General features: G+C 48.3%; 5 protein-coding genes across 5 annotated transcripts; 3 read left to right on the top strand and 2 right to left on the bottom strand.

Annotated features, from left to right (window-relative positions):
• Positions 1-255: 255 nt before the first annotated feature.
• On the top strand, positions 256-2832 carry ATNIH1004_011012 (uncharacterized protein; the record flags this gene model as incomplete). The annotated part of the gene is made up of 1 exon (XM_033575578.1): positions 256-2832. One exon carries the CDS (start codon positions 256-258, stop codon positions 2830-2832), a length of 2577 nt encoding a protein of 858 aa, XP_033421433.1.
• A 6135-nt stretch (positions 2833-8967) lies between these two features.
• gprC lies at positions 8968-10351 on the top strand (the record flags this gene model as incomplete). Its single annotated transcript, XM_033575577.1, has 2 exons — positions 8968-9561; positions 9617-10351. The coding sequence occupies 2 exons, from the start codon at positions 8968-8970 to the stop codon at positions 10349-10351; spliced, it is 1329 nt and encodes a 442-aa protein (XP_033421432.1).
• A 4517-nt stretch (positions 10352-14868) lies between these two features.
• Positions 14869-17317, top strand: ATNIH1004_011010 (transcription factor domain-containing protein; the record flags this gene model as incomplete). Its single annotated transcript, XM_033575576.1, has 9 exons — positions 14869-14942; positions 14999-15240; positions 15318-15501; positions 15558-16098; positions 16160-16198; positions 16251-16301; positions 16358-16617; positions 16669-17219; positions 17277-17317. 9 exons carry the CDS (start codon positions 14869-14871, stop codon positions 17315-17317), a joined length of 1983 nt encoding a protein of 660 aa, XP_033421431.1.
• A 714-nt stretch (positions 17318-18031) lies between these two features.
• ATNIH1004_011009 (uncharacterized protein) lies at positions 18032-19816 on the bottom strand (the record flags this gene model as incomplete). The annotated part of the gene is made up of 4 exons (XM_033575575.1): positions 18032-18440; positions 18503-18783; positions 18833-19486; positions 19544-19816. 4 exons carry the CDS (start codon positions 19814-19816, stop codon positions 18032-18034), a joined length of 1617 nt encoding a protein of 538 aa, XP_033421430.1.
• A 386-nt stretch (positions 19817-20202) lies between these two features.
• Positions 20203-21120, bottom strand: ETHE1 (MBL fold metallo-hydrolase; the record flags this gene model as incomplete). The annotated part of the gene is made up of 1 exon (XM_033575574.1): positions 20203-21120. One exon carries the CDS (start codon positions 21118-21120, stop codon positions 20203-20205), a length of 918 nt encoding a protein of 305 aa, XP_033421429.1.
• Positions 21121-21494: the final 374 nt, after the last annotated feature.

The raw sequence follows: 21494 nt of genomic DNA, 5'->3' as shown, positions 1-21494 counted from the left end.
GGATTGATCTGATCTGATTATTCCCGACTGACTGACCGTTCGGGGTTTGGACATTCTATCTCCATCCGCCACCCACTTTCACGAGGCCCGAACTTCATACTTCTCTCCATTTTCTTTTACGAGGTAACTAGACGGACACACTTCAACGACCGGGGGGACGGACGGAAAGAAGGGGTACGCAAAAGGAACGACAGGACTTTTTGTCGTCTTCCCGACTTTCCATCCTCCGCGCCATTCGAGCTCACACTCTACGTCATGTTTCTACCCTTAAGACTAAATGACCGCGATCGCGATAGGGACCGTGAGAGAAAACCATCATCTTCGTCCATTTCATCCAAAAGCAAACACCGCCAGCAACGCTCCTACGGTCTGTCTAGCCGCCCCTCAACCAAGGAACGCGATCGTGACGCCCCGACGGCCCGCTCCTCAACCCCTTCCACCTCCGCTCCCACCTCTCGCAAAAAGCGTCGGTCCTCCATGCCGGGAGTCGATAGCGCCAGCCGTCCCGAAACGGCTTCTTTCCTCGAGTCGAGGACGAGCCTTCCGTACCCAAGCTTCTCCAAAGCTCACAGCAAAGAAGCGGTTGGGAAACCGGGCATCCCTACGCCTGATCCGACCGATTTGACCGAGCAAAACAAGGAGAATGCGAATGGAGACCACCATCGAGGTGACAATCATCAGGCTCCGCCAAGTCCACCGTTGACGAGTGTTGACCAGCAGTCTCGCAAAGGGAGCACGGTCGGTGAAAAGGAAGAGAAAGGCACGGAGGAGAAGCCAAAGGATAGGAAGACTAAGATTCGAATCAGAGCTGAGTCGACTAGGTCATCGTCAAGTTTGCGTTCGAAAAAGGATGACAGTACCAAGTCCAACAAGACTGTGCGACCGGACACCCCTTCCAAGCGTTCAAACCATGGCAAGGACATACTCTATCGAACATCCAGCCGGAATTCGTCGAAATCCAAAATCGTCGACGAAGTCGTACCACCCAAACGTCCCAATAGTCATGCCACTGTATCCCCTCCACGATCCCCAGCTACAGTGCGTGAAGTCGGTCTAGAATCTACAAATGGCTCCGATGCCACTATTGCGGCACATCAACAGTCAGTCGGTTCCCGGAAGTCAAAGAGCCCTGAAAAACCGCCATCACGAAACCAGACTCGCTCATCGATGTCTCACCGCCAGAGCGGTAGCCGTACACCAGTCGATGCTGCTATCGAATATGGATGGCCTTCCTCTACAAACTCCGGCTATGGCGCGCCCCCTCCACCCCCGCCCCCACCGGAAATGCCCGTTTCTATTCCACGGGTGGATTATCTACTTCATAATGGTGGGTTAGATCACAGGGTGCCTAAATCGTTATTGCTGGGGGCCGACTACCCCGACTCGGTACCTCCTCAACCGTTCCAACCTCGAGTTGCAGCAGCCAGGGTATTTGATCCGTTCAGTCGTCTCCTTGAAGACTATCACAGTGTTATGGCGAAAAATGGCTCTCTGGCTGTTGCCTCGGGATATCGGTCTGTGGCCCGTCGTCTGCTCGACCGCTTGGAGGCCGTTTTTGCCCGCGACATTTCCTCAGAGTCATGCCATTGCTTAATGTGTGACCATGAAGACGTGGAAGAGCGCCAACCAGGGGTGAGTTGGGGTGAAGTCCTTGAATTAGTCTCTGGTCGTCGGGAGTTGCCTAGTTGGCCACCTTTCATATTGACGGCGTCTGTCAGCAACGCGGAGGTGTCTGGAGATGAGTATATTCCAATGCAAAAGATGGACATAGATATTCCGGAAGAGTATCGTGAGCATTATATGCGACAGTCACGCAAGACGAAGGTCACCGTTGATAGATGGCTCAATGAACAAGATAGTCAGGCCACTAGCGCACCGGACGAGGTGGACGATGAGACTCTAACCTTTGCCATGCTGACACACCTTAGCTCTGAGGAGCGCCCTCTATTCTGTGCGTTGCTGGGAATAAATTCCACTTCCCCCACTCCCCAGCCAGAAGGTCAATCGCGGCCACGGCCGCCTGCACTCATGTCGTCGTCATTGGCCATCCAGCGTCTTTATCGGCTGCCATCGTCGCCCCGAGACCCTGAAGCTGCTATCTACATGTTGAATAACCCGGACATGCACCATGTACTGTCGACTCTTGCGGCTATCAGTGACGATGAGTGGGACATATTGATTTCGGGCCGCTTCGATGGCTTTCTACGAAGCGGTGCAGAGGATTCTTTCCCTTCCGCACAAGGAATTACCCCTCCCCGTTGGGGCAACAGCCGATCGAATACTCCTTTTACCACAGGGGGCATCTCTCGGGGTCCAACGCCTAATACTATGGATGGTAACTTACGTTCAGCCAGTCAACCCTATGGCAGGAATTCGCCTGCCTCCTTTGGTGGCCCCATTGCACTTGACGAAGAGATGGAGATCGCGGCATTGGCTGAAATCGAACGGGACATCTACCTGGGGATGGAAGCGCTCGAAGATGCATTTGAAGCACTGCACTGCAAGGCCGAGACGGTCCGCCGAGCTCTTCGAGAACGGGGAGCGGGCTTGTCCGTTGCGAATCAGAGTCGGCGCGGGTCACTGGTTGAAGCTCGCCTAGGCACACCGTCGTCGGCTCTGGGCCACGCATGGGAAAGCGGAGAGGACGATTTTCTCGATGATGACCGGTCTTTGGCGCCGGATGACTCGGCTAGCAATATTAGCTCTAATCGACGACGTCGACCCAAACGACGTACCGAACGACGGACGCCCGCTCCGGTTGAAGAGGAAGACGAGAACGATGAGGCTTTACATGATAGCCGGCGTGATTCTCGGAGTTCTCGGCGAAGGTGAATCGACAATGGATAGTTACGAAAGTAAAGTCCAAAGGAGAGAAGGGGGAAAGAAAAAATGACATAAAAAATAGCTGCCACATGCCGACACATAGTCAGAGTGGAATACTCATTATTATTTCTCTAATGATTGCTGGACATAGTGGTCGTTTGCATGGAGGACATGTCGATGCCTTTTTTTCTTCAGCTTTATTTTATTTTTATTTATTTTTCATATTTTTTTTATACACGGTTTTAACGACTCGGTGATGATTGAATATAGCCACGAATAGTACGAACGAAACGAAAGCAATCCAGAAGGCCGGAATCAATCCCAAATTGCAGCCCAATTCGGTGTTATGTACATGGAGCAGATTGAAGATTGAACATGACTGTATTTTAAGTGGTGTCTGTAGTTTTTACAGAGTACTGAGTATACACAAAGCAATTGTTATACTGAGCTACATGTACGGAGTACAATAGAAACCATAACTCCGCCAATTCGCCTTGGAATGCCCAAGTGAAGCTTGGGCATCTCTCCAACAGAGTACTCCGTACTTTTGTCTCCCTGCCGAGCAAACTAGTCTGGAGACATCTTGGGTACCCTCTGGGCACATAAACATAACTCCATTCTAGCCTCCATAGCGCATGCTAATCCCAATTAATGTCCCTGAGTCCCTACCACTAGAATCCAGCGAACAGACCACCCATTTCCCGCTCCAGATCCACTCCCCTTGCCACATCTTGCCTCCTTTCCCAGTCTGAATCTTCACCTGCATATGCATGTACACCGTAATATTCCAATATTTAGCAACCAACACCACCACGAGCGATAAGCAATAGTCGAAATCCTGAAGGATCGTCTTTTTTGATTATTCTTTTCTTTCTTTTTTTCCTGTTGCCCTCTTCGCTAATGCAAGAAATGTCTACTCCGTACTCCGTTTGATCGTCAAGATTTCCAAGATTCTTGGTGTGGTCCTTACGTATAGAGTACTAGATATGCGGCTCAGTATCCACGGACACTCGGTCAGTCTTACTACTGGTCGAAGCTGGTGGAATTCCTGAGAATAACAAAAGGCCAAGATTGCTTAGTGGGCTAAGGAAATATCTGGCTTTTTCTGGTGGAGTACGGAGAAATATAGGTACACTGTACCTAGAGAAAAGGAGACCCTCAGTGAAGGATAGGCTATAATGTAGCAATTACGAAGTGTCAGAAGGGTATTATGTATGCTTCTCCCTGTGCAAAAGAGAAAAAATTCGAAGAAATCTTTCAAAGATGCCAGTTTTTCCTCTTTCTTTATTTCATTCTTTCTTTCATTTTTTTTTTTTTTTTTTTTTCAGTACAGAAAGTAGGGGAGATTGCCCATATTGGCGGCTCAGGGCCAAGTGAACTACATCTTTTGAACCACTTGGCACTCATATATCTAGTTCACTGGGGATCCCACTTTGAATTCCCATAGCGGCGGCGATCTCAGAGCTTCCCCTTCGGTTGGACCTATGATTCCTTGTGCTCGGATAACGCCTGCGTTATTTAATCGTGAAGCTTACTCCGTATTTAGTCCCAATTGGATTGATTCCAAGTCCCTTCTCTTGCTTGGTGATGTCAGACTACGTTCGAGTTTGCTAGTGTGCGGACTGTGGAGAGGTCGTGCCCAATCTCATACGAGTAAATATGGGGTGCGTGCACCTTACACAGTACAGCAGTGACATCCCAGACCAAACCGCCGACTGAGTTATTTGAATTTTGTACATAGTGTATGGGGCACCTCCAGCGTCTGCAGGGTGCGTGAATCGCAGATCCGTTATTCTTCCTGACCATACTTCGGTAACGCCAGCGGGGATCCGATGCCTCGTGCCGATCCCCGGTGAAATCTATTGACAGAGTTTGAGCTCATCTAGTTTCGGAGACTTCGGTAACGGATACTTCGAACCTGAGGTGCGGAATTTTGTCTGGAAAGCCTTCTACTCTGCAGATCCACCGCTTTTACATTCTAGCACAATATCCTGGGCTTCAAACTCTTGGGACGATGTGACATAGATAATAACGTCCTAGATCCCAAGAGACTAAACTGGATGCACCCACGGGCAGTGGAGAGAGATCCTCATTTTGATGGCAAAGGCACAAGATCTTCAGCAGTATGTTGACTAGTATTCCGTAGAATATGATTAATATCCATATCGTCGAGGAGGAGGGAAGAGCAAATTTCCTTCTCGGAATTTCTAGAAATTGCACTATTCCTCTCGGTTAGTGTGGCCCGAGGACTAAAAGGAGAAGGTTTCGCTATCATGGGCCTGGCATAGAATCGAAATATGCTGCCTTGCCACTAGGAACAGGGCTAATGATGATCATCGTAGTCTTGCCTCACTGCAACGAACGCAACACACTATAGCCACAGTTGCGAGAGTAGTCGTCATTGCGCTGCCCTACAAGCATCGGTTGCGATCAATGGTATCACCGTTTCACTCTTCAAGACACTCTCATCCGGTTAACTTCTGATCACTAATAATTAATAATAACGGCCATGATCGTCAGAATCGAAGACCCCGTCCCTTTTTCTTTTCCTTTCTTGTGTTCTTCTCTTTAGTGCCAATAGCTACACTGCCGGATCGACGTTAGGCAGGATATCGGGTAATTCCAGCTGGCCCAGAGGCCCCGAAAGCCATATACGGCACGTCATAAGGATGTGATATGCTGTATTATGATCAATGGTTCAATAACACAAGGGAAATCTGTTTTCTGGCAGTGATTAATGCACATTCTTATTAAATATACCGCAATATAACAACAACTGGACAATCGTGGGCCAAAGCTCTAAGAATTTACGTTTTGATAGAAGAACTCGATTTAAGTTAGAGTCCAGAAGACTTCTGATCACTAGTAGCCCTCGGGTCCCTGTTTTCCTGGACTTTCGTATGCTTAGAAATTACAACTTTGCAGAATAAATGAGATCATGCACACTTGCAAACCAATCACCCAGGAGCGACTGAGGTTCGAAGGACACCAGCGGGGTAGTGTCGAGGCTATACTAACGGTGTTAAGGCAGATTTCCTACCCGATGTCAGGCATCTGTTTTCATAAACACACATTAGTAATAGGCTCATGGAAAAGACCACCGTGAATACAATTGTTGGGATGATTTGTTCGCCTATATTAATGATTTAATGGGATGTCCGAGCCATTACATGGAACTTCGGAGCTGCAAATGATTTGACAGAACTGTAAGTTAGTGTACTATAGCGCCACGTGAAGTTTAATAGTTTATCTCGCTTCCACGATCCGTACTGCCAGGTGGGAACAATAAAATTGGACAAGAGCATGACAGTGATTTTGAAATGGCGCTTCAATGATCCAATCGTTGCCTTCCAAGCCCCAAGGGCCAAGAACCAGGACGGAAGAAAACCTTAAACCCCGGAGCAACAAGCCAACCACCAGCAGACTGGGTGCAGCAGTAGGCCATGATGATTGAACACGACGGCTATTATGAGTAATAGGGGGGAAAAATTAATTGCGCACCTCGTGGTATGAGTCTTGCACATGCCAAGGCTCACACAAACTCTCTAGCCAAAGGATCTTCGTATATCGCCCCTAGGCAGCTACTATTGGTATTGAACATTGTACACAGTATGTGCCTGCTCCGTTGATAGCATCTACACTGGACATAATCACTTTGTTGACGGTGGGTAATGTCATTGTTTTGTTTTGAATTATCAGGGGGAAAACGGAGGTAGCATCCGGAGCTACCTATGGGTCCATATCGATGGCACTGGCAGGCAGGCACTGATGTTGAGTGGAGACATTTAGTTTTCTAGAGCAATGCATCATTAGCCAAAGTCCCGACATTTTTGAAAGCAATAATTGGGCCCTTAGTAATAGGAAATATCAGGCTTTCGTTATTATTTCAAGAAAAAGAAAAAATACGAAGCGGCCCCACGGAGGAATGGAGGCGGGCATTTGGGAAGATATCTGGGGTACATGGACAACACGTGCTCTGTAGTCATCTTCAAGGCGAAGATAGCCAGATTGGATATCACTGAGGATAAGAAAGACATGTGAGATAAACAATAGCGATAATGGTCAATGGATGAAGATCGTTCTTGGGAGAAGGAATGCAGAAATAACGAATGAAAGGGGAAGGAGATCCACCAGAGTATGTACTACCTAAGGGAAGGTAATCACATGTATGCGTATTTTACGCCAGGGGTGCATGCCTTAGGTTATTGTCTCGTGGTGACGGAAGATTCTCTACTCCGATCACTGCTCACTACGGGAGTATTCCCTGCTTTGTTATTCCCCTACAACCCTTTACTATATATGTGCTATCACCGGAGCTCCTAGATGTTTATACCTCATGGGCCACTTAGAATGCCCCACCGGGCTCTTTAACTGTCGGCAGGATTTAATGATGATGGGTGAGACTCCGATCTGGCTGTATCTACACCGTGTGCAAAATTGCTAATAATTCCATTTGTAGTAGTGCTCTCATAAATCGCACACCTAGAAAACCTTCTCGAAGCCTTTGTGGCACGGATATCGGCTGGCATGCATCCCGATACGGATCCCAGGAGCCGACCGAATATAAGGGTCCTTGTACTGCATAAGTCTGATCTAACATCCAGAAAATCTTTGTTCCTGTTCTTTATTCCATTTGGCCCTGCTGAATAATAATTATCAATGAAAACAGCTCTTAGAAAGCATGTGAAATGAACCGTACCATAGGAGATATGTTTGTTCTGGACCATGGTTGATTTCTCACGGAAGCTCACTCCGAGTAACTAACTAATATATGGATTTTTTACGGTATGCAGAATAACAGTCTGTTTTATTTTTTTGTTTTATTACATAGTTATAGGCAATTAGTCTAGACACACGGGATAACTCGGTATCTGATTTTGATTTAACAAGAACATTTCGTTTCAAGTGTTTTAAGTGGACCGCCTATGTCTATTGTGCCTATCCGATCGACGCTGCGGGTCTCGCTTGGAGTGTTTCTGGAATGGTGTCTGCTACGCTAACGCCTTTCTTCCTAGAACATTTTTTGGTCGTTCCACCCAAAATCTTGTTAGAAACCAAGAGGGGGAGAAAAGTCTTGCCTTGCAGCGACTTATGCGGGGGGCGGTTCTTGAGTACTACTATACAATTCTTCCTGGCCGGCGTCTGACTTATGTCCGTGTGTATAAGCCAGTACCGGGATGGTGACGAAATATCAATTTAAGTACTACCTATCTTACTCCACGGTGGTATCCCCGTTGTTGTTTGACTATTTCCCTGCACGGCGCCACCACATGGGCCTAATTCTGCAGCTGCGGTGAGGGACAGACGACCGCGGTTTAGTCTGGAACTTGCTCCCCCTTGTCAAGTGTCAATCCCTGGCTCAATAACAAGGTTATTGAAGTCTGTCCATATAAGTAGCCATTATGACCAAACTCAGCCAATTTGGACCAGGTCAATTGCCCACTAATATTATTATTGAACATTCTTTCATTGTTCTTGCCTTCTTGCTTGGCGTCTCGTGTCCAAAGTTTGAAATACACTCGGTCAAGATACCTATTGGCAACCTTTTTTTTTTTTTTTTTTTTGGATCACCCTGGGACTGCTCCTGTCTCGGCACCCTCTTTTCCCTAGCCCCTCGGGAGGGGTCATCCATGGAATCGACAATCTGGATATGCTGATCCGAGACGACTACTAGCTAGCTCTCTACCATACATTGTATCAAGGCTTCACAGGCTATACGGACATCAGCTCCACAGCATCCACTCTTAGATGCCGGTAGTTCAATTCCCTACCCAATTTATTTGGAATATAGTTTACCGTTGTGGCTTGAATTCTCTTCTTCCGCGGAATCTTCTTTCCCCTCCTTTCTTTTCTCTTTTCTGATAGTGGTGTTGAACGATCGTGACTACAAAAGAAGGTACAGAGCCTATCACTGACGCAGACTGATTTGAGTTTGTCTGCTTCCCAATAGTGCACCGTGGGCTATACAGAATAGACCTGGGGATTTGCTTATTAGATCGCCCGGAGCCTCCTTGGCCATCAGAAGGAGCTTCATTGTCAAGGAACTTGTCCTCCCTCAGGGCCTGGCTGTGATTTTTCGTTTCTTTCTGTAAAAAGAATGGTTGTGGGCTCCTGCGGGTTATTCTTACCGAAATTTATTCGACAATGAGCCTTGTTCGAGTTTTGAGCGCCCTGGGCGACAGCTCAGATGGGGGCCATACCCTCCTACCGCGCTTGGCCTATACAAACGGTGGTACGCCTATGGCGGACATTGACCCCCTTCCCAGTGCTCAACGGAAAGGTTTGATTGCAGTTTCGGTCATGGCCATCCTCTCCTTCATCGCCACTCTCTTTCTCCTCTTATTCATCACCTATCGATTCATTTTCTGGCGCTCTAACTATGCACGATACATTGGTTACAATCAATATGTCGTGTTGATTTACAACCTGGTTCTAGCCGATTTTCAACAATCCATTGCGTTTCTCTTATGTATCAAATGGATTGCAGAGGATAAAATCGAAGCATCCTCGGCAGCGTGCTTTCTGCAAGGATTCTGGCTACAGGTCGGAGACCCATCCAGTGGACTTTTCGTGCTGGCCATCGCGTTTCACACCTTTCTTCTGGTCACCATGGGGCATAAACTGAGCCACCGGGTTTTTGTCTCAGGAGTAGTTGGCCTTTGGTTGTTTGTCGCTTTGCTCGTGGTTATTCCTCTTGCCGCCCACGGACGAAACGTGTTTGTCCCGTCTGGCGCCTGGGTATGTGACAACCCCATCCTACGCATGAACATTTGGTGGCTAACTCTGTGTGCAGTGCTGGATCAGCGAAGATTACGAACCCTTGCGTTTGTGGACACACTACATTTGGATTTTCTTGGCCGAGTTTGGCACTGTATGCCTCTACGCTGTAATGTGGTTTCAGCTGCGTCGGCAGATAAAACAGTCGACTATCCTGGGGAGCAGTCATACGGAAAGTCTGAAGCGCCTCCGCCGTGTCATTGGGTACATGGTTATTTACCCGATTGCATATATTGTGCTTTCTCTTCCACTGGCCGCAGGAAGAATGGCAACTGCCCAAGGCCAAACGCCTAACGTAGCTTACTTTTGCGTTGCCGGTGCTTTAATTACGAGCTCTGGCGTGGTTGACGTCCTTCTGTATACGCTCACCAGACGAAACCTCATCCTGGAGTCGGAGCCGAGCCAGGATCGCAGCTATAACCGCTTCATGAGCAGCAAGAACCGGAAAACAGATCACTTAACAACCATCACAGCGGAACCAAAAAACCGAACCGATATCACTGCTCTGCGCACAATGAAGCACCGGAATGACGAAGAAGACCTGGAACATACTGTCCGGGATGGATCCACGGACAACATTGTGCAATCCGGAGTCGAGTTGACACCCATGGGGAAAGTGTATCAGCATACTACGATCGAGATCACCCATGAACCTGCCTTCCCATCCGAAGGCGAATCCAGTAACCGTTCCAGTGGGGACTCGGACAAGCGGGCTGCTCAATCATCCAGGATGTGGGGGAATAGGCGATAGCCACTGCCTTCTCTCAGAAAGGATAATAATACGCCTTTAATGTCACTCGGTTCACGTTGACGTTTTTAACGCTTTATTTCTCTTCCATATTCTCTTCTATGTATATTATTTTGGTTTATTTGATGTCTCCGCTCCTGGGGATTCCTTTCATATCCATTGATGACACCAACCGGGTACTTGGATTTCCTTCTACATCTCTCTCCGTGGGTTCCAAAGTGACCGAATCCTATGCCCTTCTTTATTGTCCGTGTACAACATGATGTACATAGATTTATTATTTCCTTACAATTTTCTTCCACCGCCACAAAGGATATATACCGCATCTCCGCAAGAGAAGGGGATGGGTTTTAATGAAAGATACTCATTAATGTCTAGAAATTTCGATCCTGTATACCATTGAATGATATTTTCCTGCTCGCACACAGATTTTCAATAGATTGTACAGATGTTCAAATGTCCTGACCCAGCAATGAAGTGTTCCATGCGCCAGATGAAGGTATAAAGGATTGAGGGCAATCTCCAAGATGGTTAGGAAGCGCCTACCCGAGTTTTTGTTTCCATGGAGTAATCCATTAGTATCATTTCATATTAACCATGCAGAGAGAGAGGGCCAAACCGATGGGGGCCATATCCAGGCGATTGAGACTGCTCATGTCAGGGTTTAAACTTAGTATGGTGCTCAGACTGAGGCGTTCACTTCTATATAGGGCGCTAGATGCGACTGATCGACAGATCAGTCGTCTTATACCTTTTAATATGGTCAAGTGGTTTTATCACTACTAGTGCAGAGACAATCAAACCATCACAGTTCGCCGTCATTATCGCTAACGCGCAACCGAGAGTATCATGATGATACACTCGGCGTATTCCGATACGACTGAGTTGCATCTCAAGCGTTGTCGATATCTTTCACCCACCACTGCTCCCCGGGGGAAATTTTAGTCATTTACCGACGGTCGGCCCAGATCTCTTGACAAGACTTGAATAACGCAGTGGGGACGGGGACTGAATGCGGATATCTTGGGTTATGAAACGTTCCGAAGATGACTGACGTATTCTAGTTAATTCCAAAAGATTGCTACTTAACGTCGTTGGCGAGGCCCCAGTTGGTGGTACCGGATAGAGAAAGTGAGAATGCATTATACCTTATTGCAGCTCCCCGTATGGGCTCTTCCAGGGTCGTCACCGGCCGAAGTGCACAGTGGTCAGTAAAGTATATCAAAAGTCCAATATTGACGACATAATCAAAGTTTACAATGAAGTTGTCTGCTTCCCACAATGTCCAGCAATGTCCCACAAGCAGCTGCTTTCCACCTAAAATAGCCTACAGAAATATGTCTTTCCGCTTATCCCACGACATGGCAGCCACACACTTCCAACACCCCCTAATGTCCTCCTTACTGACCCTCAGCTCCCGTCGACGTTTGGTGGCACGTAGAACGTTAAATTGGAGACGTGGGGCCTGATCGACGAGGCGCAGAGTGGGAAAATTTGGCAAATAATTAATCTGTAGATATTAGCAATCACAACCTCCCTGGCCCTTGTCACGGCCAGGGCCTTCGTTGACGGTAACTGAGGACTATAAAAAAGCTTAATTTATACCACTGTAGTTGTTGTCGCTGCTTGCAGGTTTTTCTGGCCTGGGCAAAGACAGAGGCATGGGTTTAGGCGCAGAACTAAGCACCAGTCGAAGAATTAGTATTTTTTTTTTTTTAAAGGGTTCCATTTATAATTATACTAGTGTTGTTGATATACTTCATATTACTTGTTATGTTAGAGTCACCCATGATGTCTGTATTGTAGAACCAGGTATATAATTAGGGATAGAGTGGACCCCTATAGAATCCCTGTAAATATTTTCTCCCACGGGATAGTATATTTTAAAGGTTCCTATGTGGTATAGTGGTCTTAAAGAAGGGATTCTATTTGCTAAATAGTTACCTTTATGATTTTATATTTGCGCAGGTTGTGCAGCACTCGAGCATGGGACATCTTGTTAACTACTCTATAGATAGTAAGGAAAAGGGCAAACACAACAAAGCCTTTTTTTTCATACTAGAATTTAGAATGTCCCACTAACCGTCTTGTTCAGTTGTTTAAGTATTACCTTGTGCACTGGGTACTTAACGACCTGTTTGGGGAGTTAGTTGGTAGCTACTTAATGCAGTTTGGCTATGTCCATGGCGTTCCAATTGCGTTTCGGTGGAGGGTTTTATTTTAGCAAGGTGTATGTTGAATTCGGTTTTAAGTGGTAGATAGTTGGAGATACTAGAAAGCTTATAGGTAACACAAATATACTGCAGTTGATTTTGCAGGTCCTAGATAATAGGCTAAGCCCCAGGGAGTTGCCTGGCATAGATTTTAACTATTACTTTTACTGTTACTTTTATTATTGTCCTTTTTACTAATCTATCATGGTCTGGTAATCAAGCTCCTGGGAGTAAGGAGTGTCAGGAGCCTCTGTTTAACAAGGATTTTAGGTCGTTGGCTCGCGTGCGGTTGGCTGGACTATAAAAGGTATATAAGATTAGCCCTTTCTATGCACCTTGCTCCATAGGGGGTTATAGGTATTAAAATCGCTCAGGGCAATGTGTTACTTTTTTCTGGGATAATGTCAGCGTATTAAAGGGCTGCATGCAGGGCACTAATCTCCTGATTAAGTATAATACCTAGGGGGTTATAAATATTACACACGAAGGTGTACAGACCGTATGGGCGCGTGATATATATTAGTAACACAAGTTGGTCGTAGAAGCCAAGGTGGGCACTTAGAGCTTTTTTAACGTATACAGACCCATGGCTCCTCGGGGCGTTTAACAGAGGGCCAGAGGAGGTTGAAGTGTTATTTAACTTCCGACAGGTAGGGTGTTGTGTTTGCAAACAAGTAAATCCAGGGCCTTTAAAGGGCGAGGACGCTGTATTCTAGTAGTTGTATATCCCGGAGAGTAGCCATAGCATAATCCACTAACCTTTCAACGTTGAACTGAAGCAGGCAGAATGGCTCCAGCGTCCTTTGGGGGGCACGGGATCTTGTGTGCTTGGGGCTTGCGGGAGGTTCTCTTTTCCAGGGGCAGTGCTTTGGGACGCTTTCTCTCGCGGGCATGTTGGGTGGGGACTGGATAGCACAACTACTATGCTGTTCTATGCACATTCAATGATCTCCTGGTGAAGAGCTGATATGGATATATACAGGGATGAGAAAGCTAGAAGAATCTATACGCATGTCCATCGAACTATTTCGTTGCTGTCAAGTCGGTGTTTGGTTTACTCCCATGTTACCGGTCAGTCGCTTTGGAGGCATGAGTGGTAAGGTCTCTGATTATAGTCATGACATAGATATTGGCTGCTTCAGGTAAGTTCGCTCTTGGATACATCGTCGAGTATGTATGATCTGTGTTTTACTCACTATATCAGTTGTTTGTTAGGTCAATTACCTCACCTCTCTGTGGGATCCAGGGACAATCTATACGAATGTAACTAGGCCCCCATTGAATATATCTATCTTCTCAGGGACTCGTATCTTTTTCATCAATCGTCTACACAAGAACTAGGTCCGATTGTTCGAATTGCACCGAATGTTAGTCTCTATCTCCTCGAACTGCGTGGTCTAGGAAAAGGTGCAGCTGCAATTTCTGGATTCGACAAGATCTGGCGGCGAACGCGAGATCAAATCTGCTGAGATGTGGGCTTTCTTGGCCACTGACGCTGATTTGAGCAGGCGATGTTTCGGAGTCTTTAAGTTGCCCGGCTCGGCAAGGTGAGTGGTGAAGAAGCGTCCTAAATGATGGTGTACATGTCTGGCTAATTGTTAAGAAAGACAAAGAAAATACATCTACATTCTGGATGGTGGGCTCTGAGATCAATTCAGAACTGTCTTTTGTCGCGTGGATAGGCCGCCATGTTCCTCTTAACAATTCCAGACCCGGTTCCGAGGCAGCGAATTTCTTTCTCAATATGGACAGTGTGCGGTCACTAACAGTCGAAACACCGACAAATCAAGGAGAAATATCTCTCTGCATCGCCGCGTGGATCCGGGAAAAACGATGGCACCATCATAGAGATGACGTGAGGGCTAAGGCTGCCAACCTCCGACACCAAGGAATTACTCTGGCGTACTCATGCGGGCTGTACTGTTGGCCATGAATTCTTCGGTCGATGGGACAAGAGATGTAGCGAAGTAGTTCTGCGTACAGGATATGATATATCCGACCAGCAAGGAGAATAGAATATTAACCTTCGGTTGATGCCGGATCTCCCAGGCATGACCGTTGCCAAGAGAAGCGTTCCATTGGGTTTTATCCGACTTGGCTTCCGCTCCATCAAACGCGGGCAACTGAATCATACGGCGGTTTTTCATCAAATCGGGATTCGCTTGACCCCTTCGGGATTTGGATTTTTTGGTAATCGGCAACCACAACCTGTTCATCTGCCAAGTGGCCCCTTTCTACGATATTTTTGGCACATGGCCAGCGTTCTCTTCTGCATCATCAGTATGCTCCGGTTTTTTGGGATCAACCATGAATCCCGGGGAGTTCAAGCGGCCAAGTCGTCGATTCAATGAGCCCCCCGTTAAGCTGGCTTGTCTTTCTTGGTGAATTTTATCTCCGGACCGCTGCAGTGATCTCGTCTTACTGAGTTTGTCTCTAGTCGTGCCCTGCGGATTCGCTGTGATGGCCAGGCGGAATGTGCCAACTGTATAGCCAAAGGGAGGTCATGCTGCTATGTCCCCAGCCGGCGAGGTGGTCCCCGAAATTGTCTAGCACGACGGAATAGAGGCACCGTCGCTGGTGGCGGTGCAACGGATCTGCCATCGACAGAGGAAATAAACCCTCTGGCAGGGTCACCCACTCCGATGGAGCCGGAGGCGAGATCGAACACTGGGGCAGACGGTATGCTTATGTTCGGCCAGTTTACTGGTGATATTGGGCACCGCTTCTGTGCTAATTCACGTTACTTGATTCGTTAGAATGGGTCAGTCAACTCAGTGGCCTGTGTGGTCCTGGAGCTGGACTGCGTAACGTGGAAATGCCCTTGGCGGAGATAGATTCCATCTTCGACTCTATCTTTACACCTTTAAGCAAGGATCCATCGGATTCGCAGACCTCCTCCGGGACCAACCGGATTCGTATCTATGACAGTAACGAGGACTTGTAAGCCAGAGGTCTCGAGGACGCACGTCGTTGATGTTGGCTGATCTTCAGAGCAGACTGGATGCGTATTATATCTTCATCCACCCATATTTCCCTATTCTCCCTCCGCTGGAACGCCTCCCTGTCACTACCAGTTCAATATCGGAAAAGGCACCGAGCTTTGAGCCGTCCAATCCCCTAGGGAGGGCCATCGCTGCCATACTGGTCCTCATTCCTCATCCAAACGAAAAGGAACCCTCGAGGCCGGCCTACGTAAAGATCCGTAGAGACTTTGCGCATTGCTTTGCTAAATCGGCCCTGGATGCGGTTGAAATGGATTATGAGCGGCTTCAATTCTGCAAGAACCCTCAGGATCACCACGCAGAAGGCGTGGAAGCGTTCCGCCGCGAACCATTTCACCCAAAACTACCAGTGTCTTTAGAAGGCGTGGTGGCTCTTGCCTTGCTAAGTGTCTACGAGTATGCGCAACAAGGGCACCTGGAACGGATGCTTCATCGGGCAAGTCAAGCGTTGGCGCTGGCGCTGAGTATGTCACTTCATGAGGCACTGGACGAAGACGTGTTCGCGGAAGCTCGACGTCGGACATGGTGGATGACGGTTGGTTTCCCGCTATATGTTATTCCGTTTCAATATTATTGGATCGTTAACGCTTTGGCAGTATATAGTAATATGCCAGGCATTGGCCGTGAACCATATGGTGTGTAGATACCACTCAAAACCCGGTGTGCACAAGGAGCTTACTTTCATAGCCACCAACGTTCGACTTGTATGACCCTTGGTTTGTGACTCCGTATCCAGAGGTAAATTCATCTTGATGTGTGGTGAAGCCACTGTCTTATTGTGTCATTCGTTTTAGGGGTGGAAGCTACTCGTCGAAGCCCAACAGACCCTTCTCGAATCGGCAACATTTACTCGCGATCTCGATCAGGCAATAAAGTCCGGTAGTGATGCATCATGGGTGCTCTCACGGATGGCCCAACTGGATAGCCAGATGGCTTCGCTCTTGCTTCTTTGTCGACATGCTCCTTCAGTGTCTGAAATGGTGCCTCCTTCAGATTCTCCGGACTTTATTGCATCGAAGGCAATGCGGGCATGTGCAGAGATCCGACTACATACGTATGTCTTCTATCCTGAGTCAACAGTCACACTGGGTCGCTGATTGTCCAGTGCACGTATCAAAATCCACCGACTTTGCGCTTTTCAAGACATCACAGCTATCTCAAAGCGAGCCGAGGACCTCGAAACCACGCCACTTGACCCGATCGACGGCTCACTTGAGCCAGGGAACAGTCCGATTTACATCCAAGACCCTCCGATTCCCTCTCATGCTCATAACCTCTCCTTCCCCTTCTCCTCGGACGAATCCTCTAAAATCTGCCTTCACGCCGCTTTCAATGTTGTCGTCTTGCTCGACAATCTTCCATACCCGAACCCCACGAACGAGATATGCGAGACGAGCGCATTTCTCTCCTTAGGATTGGAGACCGAGTTGCCTCGAGCCATGCCGACATTGGTATGCTGTGCAATGCAGGCTGGGTATGCACTGTTGATGCTATGCGTCAAAGCGCGCGCCCTTCAGCACACCGGCAGGGTTGGGTCCGGACAATTGGCTACCTCCTTGACTGGGTTTAGGGATGAGCTTTACCAGAGCTTGCAGCTGGTGATCAAGTGTCTCGGGAACTATTCGATTGCATATGAAGCATTACATGGCGTGAGAGGTACTGCGCCAACCTATCATTCCGCTTCACTTAATGGGATTTGCTAACTTTCATCAGATGAAATATCCCAGGCAATTGAGAGAGAATTCCGGTCTTAAATGCGGTAGTCATCTTCAATTAACAGGGAGTTAGACCTTGGAACTTCTCTCTATCTCTCTCCGTTTGTTTTCTTTTTTGTTAGTTGTTCTCATCCATCCAACTCAGGGCGCTGGAGCGATTGTCACGAAGCTAATGATGGATATGGACTCTCAATGAACAATCATCTCCGTCCAACTAAAATATTCTTGAGCGTGGGATTGGAGTAGCGTCCTAACTATGAAGTAGTTCAAGTCCTAGAGAATAACACTCTGTACGCCTGGGTACGCTGGACACCCATTTGATAGAATTCTCCCGAGTATATCAGGCGGAATGAATGTTGCTTTAATTGCTACTAATCGAAAACTGATTGGGCTATATATGACCAATCCAGGTATTCTGGTCCTCGGTACTGAACCTATCCTCTGCGTATTCACAGAATCGTAGCCTTGAGATCTGGATCCCTGCAAAGCTATGCTGGCAAGCAATCACATGAAGTGCCCAAAAAGGGAATAGAGCCCATTTCTTCCCACTTTGCTCACTGCAGCTCCTAGCCCTCATGAATGATCGAATGCAGAGATTCCAGACTGCACGCATCCACCGTTTTCCAACCTGATTCTGCTCCTCAGAGGGTTCGATGGCGGTAGGTAATGCCAGTGTATTTCGCCCATGTAAACAGATCCGGTGACGGCTTTAGAGATGACATGCGGCGATGGAGAAAAGATAGATAATCATCCTCAACGCAGTCCCACCTCCTGGTACATATCTACCATTTGCTGCCTCACGGTCCTGGCCAGCGGCCAGACTTTCCCCAGCACATTCAACCCACCAACTGCCAGCTGGATTCGCGCCTTGAGGCTCTCTCCCTTATGTGCGGTCGGTGTTGCCAAGCACGCCGCGGTATGGACCACGATGCACATGGCCAGACCGCACGTAAAGAAAGGAGTCCGGTATTTGATTGGGTTGGGTAGAGTGACCAGGTTGGATAATTGATCCGCTGCTCGGAGGAACTTCTGCGAGTGAAGGTCCAGAGCCGTGGAGACGGCGTTGGACTCGCGCTCTGCTCTCAGCCGAACGCATGAGGTCTGGCAATCGAAAGAGGCAAAACGCATGCTAGATCGTGGGTGATGAAGGTATATCATTCCTCTGGTCGTTGATTCGTTAGTGTCTCCAAATGCTATGCCGCAAGTTCCATGGATCATACTTACACATAGGTGATCATCTCCGCTTGAAATAATTGCTCGTCGAAATTGGAGCTGTCGTACCCTGACCCCTGTGACGAAGGCAGTCGCATCAGTGTAGATGCAAGTCTAGCATCAACGATTTGGACATGTTCTTCTAGGTCCATTTCTAATGAATGGTTCACATCTATGACCTTTCCTAGACTCCGGACGGCATGCACCCGATATGCAAATGAGGAAGGGCAGTTCTGCTGCCCAAGATTCCAGCTCCGCTCCAGCTCGTCCAGCGTCTGTTTGATGGGTACAACCTACCAATCTATTCAGCCACGTTCAGTTCATTCGAAGAGAAAAGCATACCGCACTACCAGAATTATAGATATCCTCCGGACAAGGCAACCTGACATCTGTCTTTTGACGATACAGACGGAATGAAATTCGGTTCCTCACGGTGGCTAATAAGCCATCGACGACGTAGAGCTCCCAGAATGTCCTGCACCAGCTCTCTTCCATCATGAAATTGCTTGCGGAGTTCTCGATAGCAAAGCTGCTGCGGTGAATGCCTAAGTCCAAAGCGAGGTTGATCGCAGTCTGCATCATTTGGTGGGCACTATCGTCTTGACCATGTGCATGCTCGACGATGGCTAGCAAAAGCATACCTTGGACTTTAAATCCGTCACTTATTGTGGAATCTGCTACCACCATGTAGGCTGACTGCCGAAACTCTTCCTTGAATGCTGGATCGGGGTAGTAGTGCGCGCCGATATAGCGCATGATGGACAAGATATAAACGGGAATCTTTTCGAGGAGAGGAGATGCGAGGGCCTTTCTCGGGACTAAGAGCGGATGCGACCGATGAAAGTTCTGATAATACAACTGAATCATGGGATCATAGGCCACATCCGGAGTGGAAAGCTGCTGTTCTGGTTCCCGCCAGATCATTGTGTCGTCTGAGAGACTGGGCACGTCCAGAGTTTGCGGCGTGCTGAGCGATTGGAACAATGCTTCACCTGCCTAGTATTGTTAGATATAAGTCTCTTTCAGAAAGGATGGCTCTATGAGACGGCATACATCTAGATCCGGGGGCAGGGGCGTGTTGCTGAGCCAGTTGGAAAAGGCATCCACATCGAACAAGGGCACAGCATGGCTGAATATGGGCGACGGGGGAGTGTCCTGCTTGCTGCGCATACCCCTCCGGGAGCGGACATAACGACATTCTATATCAGAAGCTTGACAACGACTGCAGACTGGCATAACCGAGTCGCACTTTAGGTGTCGCCGACGACAGGGCACGCATGCCAGTGGTGAGGGCTGGCGGGCTGGCGATTTGGATGGACCTTGCATAATTGAATTTGATATACAAGATCCCAGGGATATCGCACAGAAACCAACAAGAAATCCGTCATCTTATTAAGAGGAACCTTTTCAGGTTTGTGGCCATCGGTATCCATCATGCATCCCGACGGAACAACAGGACCATTAGTTTTGATCCCCATCGTTCCCGAGAAGCCCGAGTCGGCGACCAAGCCATTCGGGGACAGAAACGTCACCAACAAGGTCAGGACCCCGATAGGACCGCCTCAATTTCCCGGAGAATTTAATGGGCTACTCAGAGCAGGGCTTTCTGCTAAGCTATCTGGTCAGAATACGATAGATGCGCTACGATCTTCATAGCCACCCGGGGAAATGATGCTTAGTGCTTCTATGCCCAAGGATCTGCCGCACCTAGTTTACAAACCGCCCACCAACACCTCGGGGACTTGAACCACGAAGTCCAACAACACTTTTCCTGCATGAGTTTTCTTCGGCATTCTCCCACCGCGGACATTGACCTGCAACGCCTGATGCAGCAACCTTGGCTCTTTTAGTCCCTGGTCTCTCTCCGATCGCCACTGGACAAACTGCTCTTCCGAGTTGCCCTGTTTTACGTGTTTATTGCGCTCCTTCTGGTCCGCCACTGTCACGTAGGGCAAAGGGTCACGTTTTTCCTCGCCATCGATACTCGGGGGATAATCGTGCCCGGTATACAGCCTGTAAGAAGGTGGGAGTGACAGGAGTGTCTGCATCGAGCTATAGAGGGTGCGCGCGTCTCCCCCCGGGAAATCACAGCGCGCGCTCCCTACGTCGGGATTAAAGATGGAATCCCCCGTGAAGACGTTCATCCCAATGCGATACCCAATATGATCCGGGGTATGGCCTGGCAGGTAGAGGACGGAAGCCACTACGTCACCGATGGAAAACTCTTCTCCGTCTTCTAAGAGATGATCGAAGGCGGCATCCAGCTCCTCTGCGGGGATGCCATATTTCTGGCCAAAGGTCTTCTGCACGGTTCGAATGCGATGGCCGATGCAGATCGGAGGGCGTGGCTTGCTCGATAGAAGGAGTCGCTGCTGGAGATAGAAGGAGGCGGTGAGGTGATCTGCGTGGGCATGCGTTTCCAGCAGATATCGGATGGTGTAGCCTTTCCGAGTGACGAAATCAAACAAAGAATCGGCAGACGCAGTGCTGATTCTCAATGAAGCAGGGTCAAAGTCAAGCACCGGGTCAATGACGGCCGCATCTTTCGTCGAGGGGCAAGCGACAATGTACTGCCATGTGCCTGTCGTTGGTTCGTAAAAGGAGTGCACGACTGGCTCCATCTGCACCATGATGTTTTGTGTTTATCTGCGATGCCAGGTACCACTGGAAGAGAAAGGTGTATAGCAATGGTGCTAGCTCTGGATGATATTATCTATACATGCTCTGCATCAACCATACTGCATACTATTTATCCTCCTGCATACCCGATCAATTCATCAGGTGTCAGCGATCCAATCGGCGAGGTCCCCCGGACGCCGTCCAGGTCGGCGACTAATCTAGTCATGTTATGATTCCAGGCCTGACCAGAAGAGGCCCCGGAATTGGTCATTATGATCCCCATCGCATTTCTCTCTGCAGTGGGGAGCCAAGAGCCGGGCAATAGCCTCACTGGACGCAACAGGTCCCCGAGAAGCCCAATGGCGAATCATCGTCGGCTTCTAGT

Source organism: Aspergillus tanneri (assembly GCF_003426965.1).
Source record: "Aspergillus tanneri strain NIH1004 chromosome Unknown AapTan_8_pilon_pilon_pilon, whole genome shotgun sequence".
NCBI classification, from domain to species: domain Eukaryota; kingdom Fungi; phylum Ascomycota; class Eurotiomycetes; order Eurotiales; family Aspergillaceae; genus Aspergillus; species Aspergillus tanneri.
The sequence above is the reverse complement of the archived record's forward strand: the minus strand, read 5'-3'. Positions and strand labels throughout refer to the sequence as shown.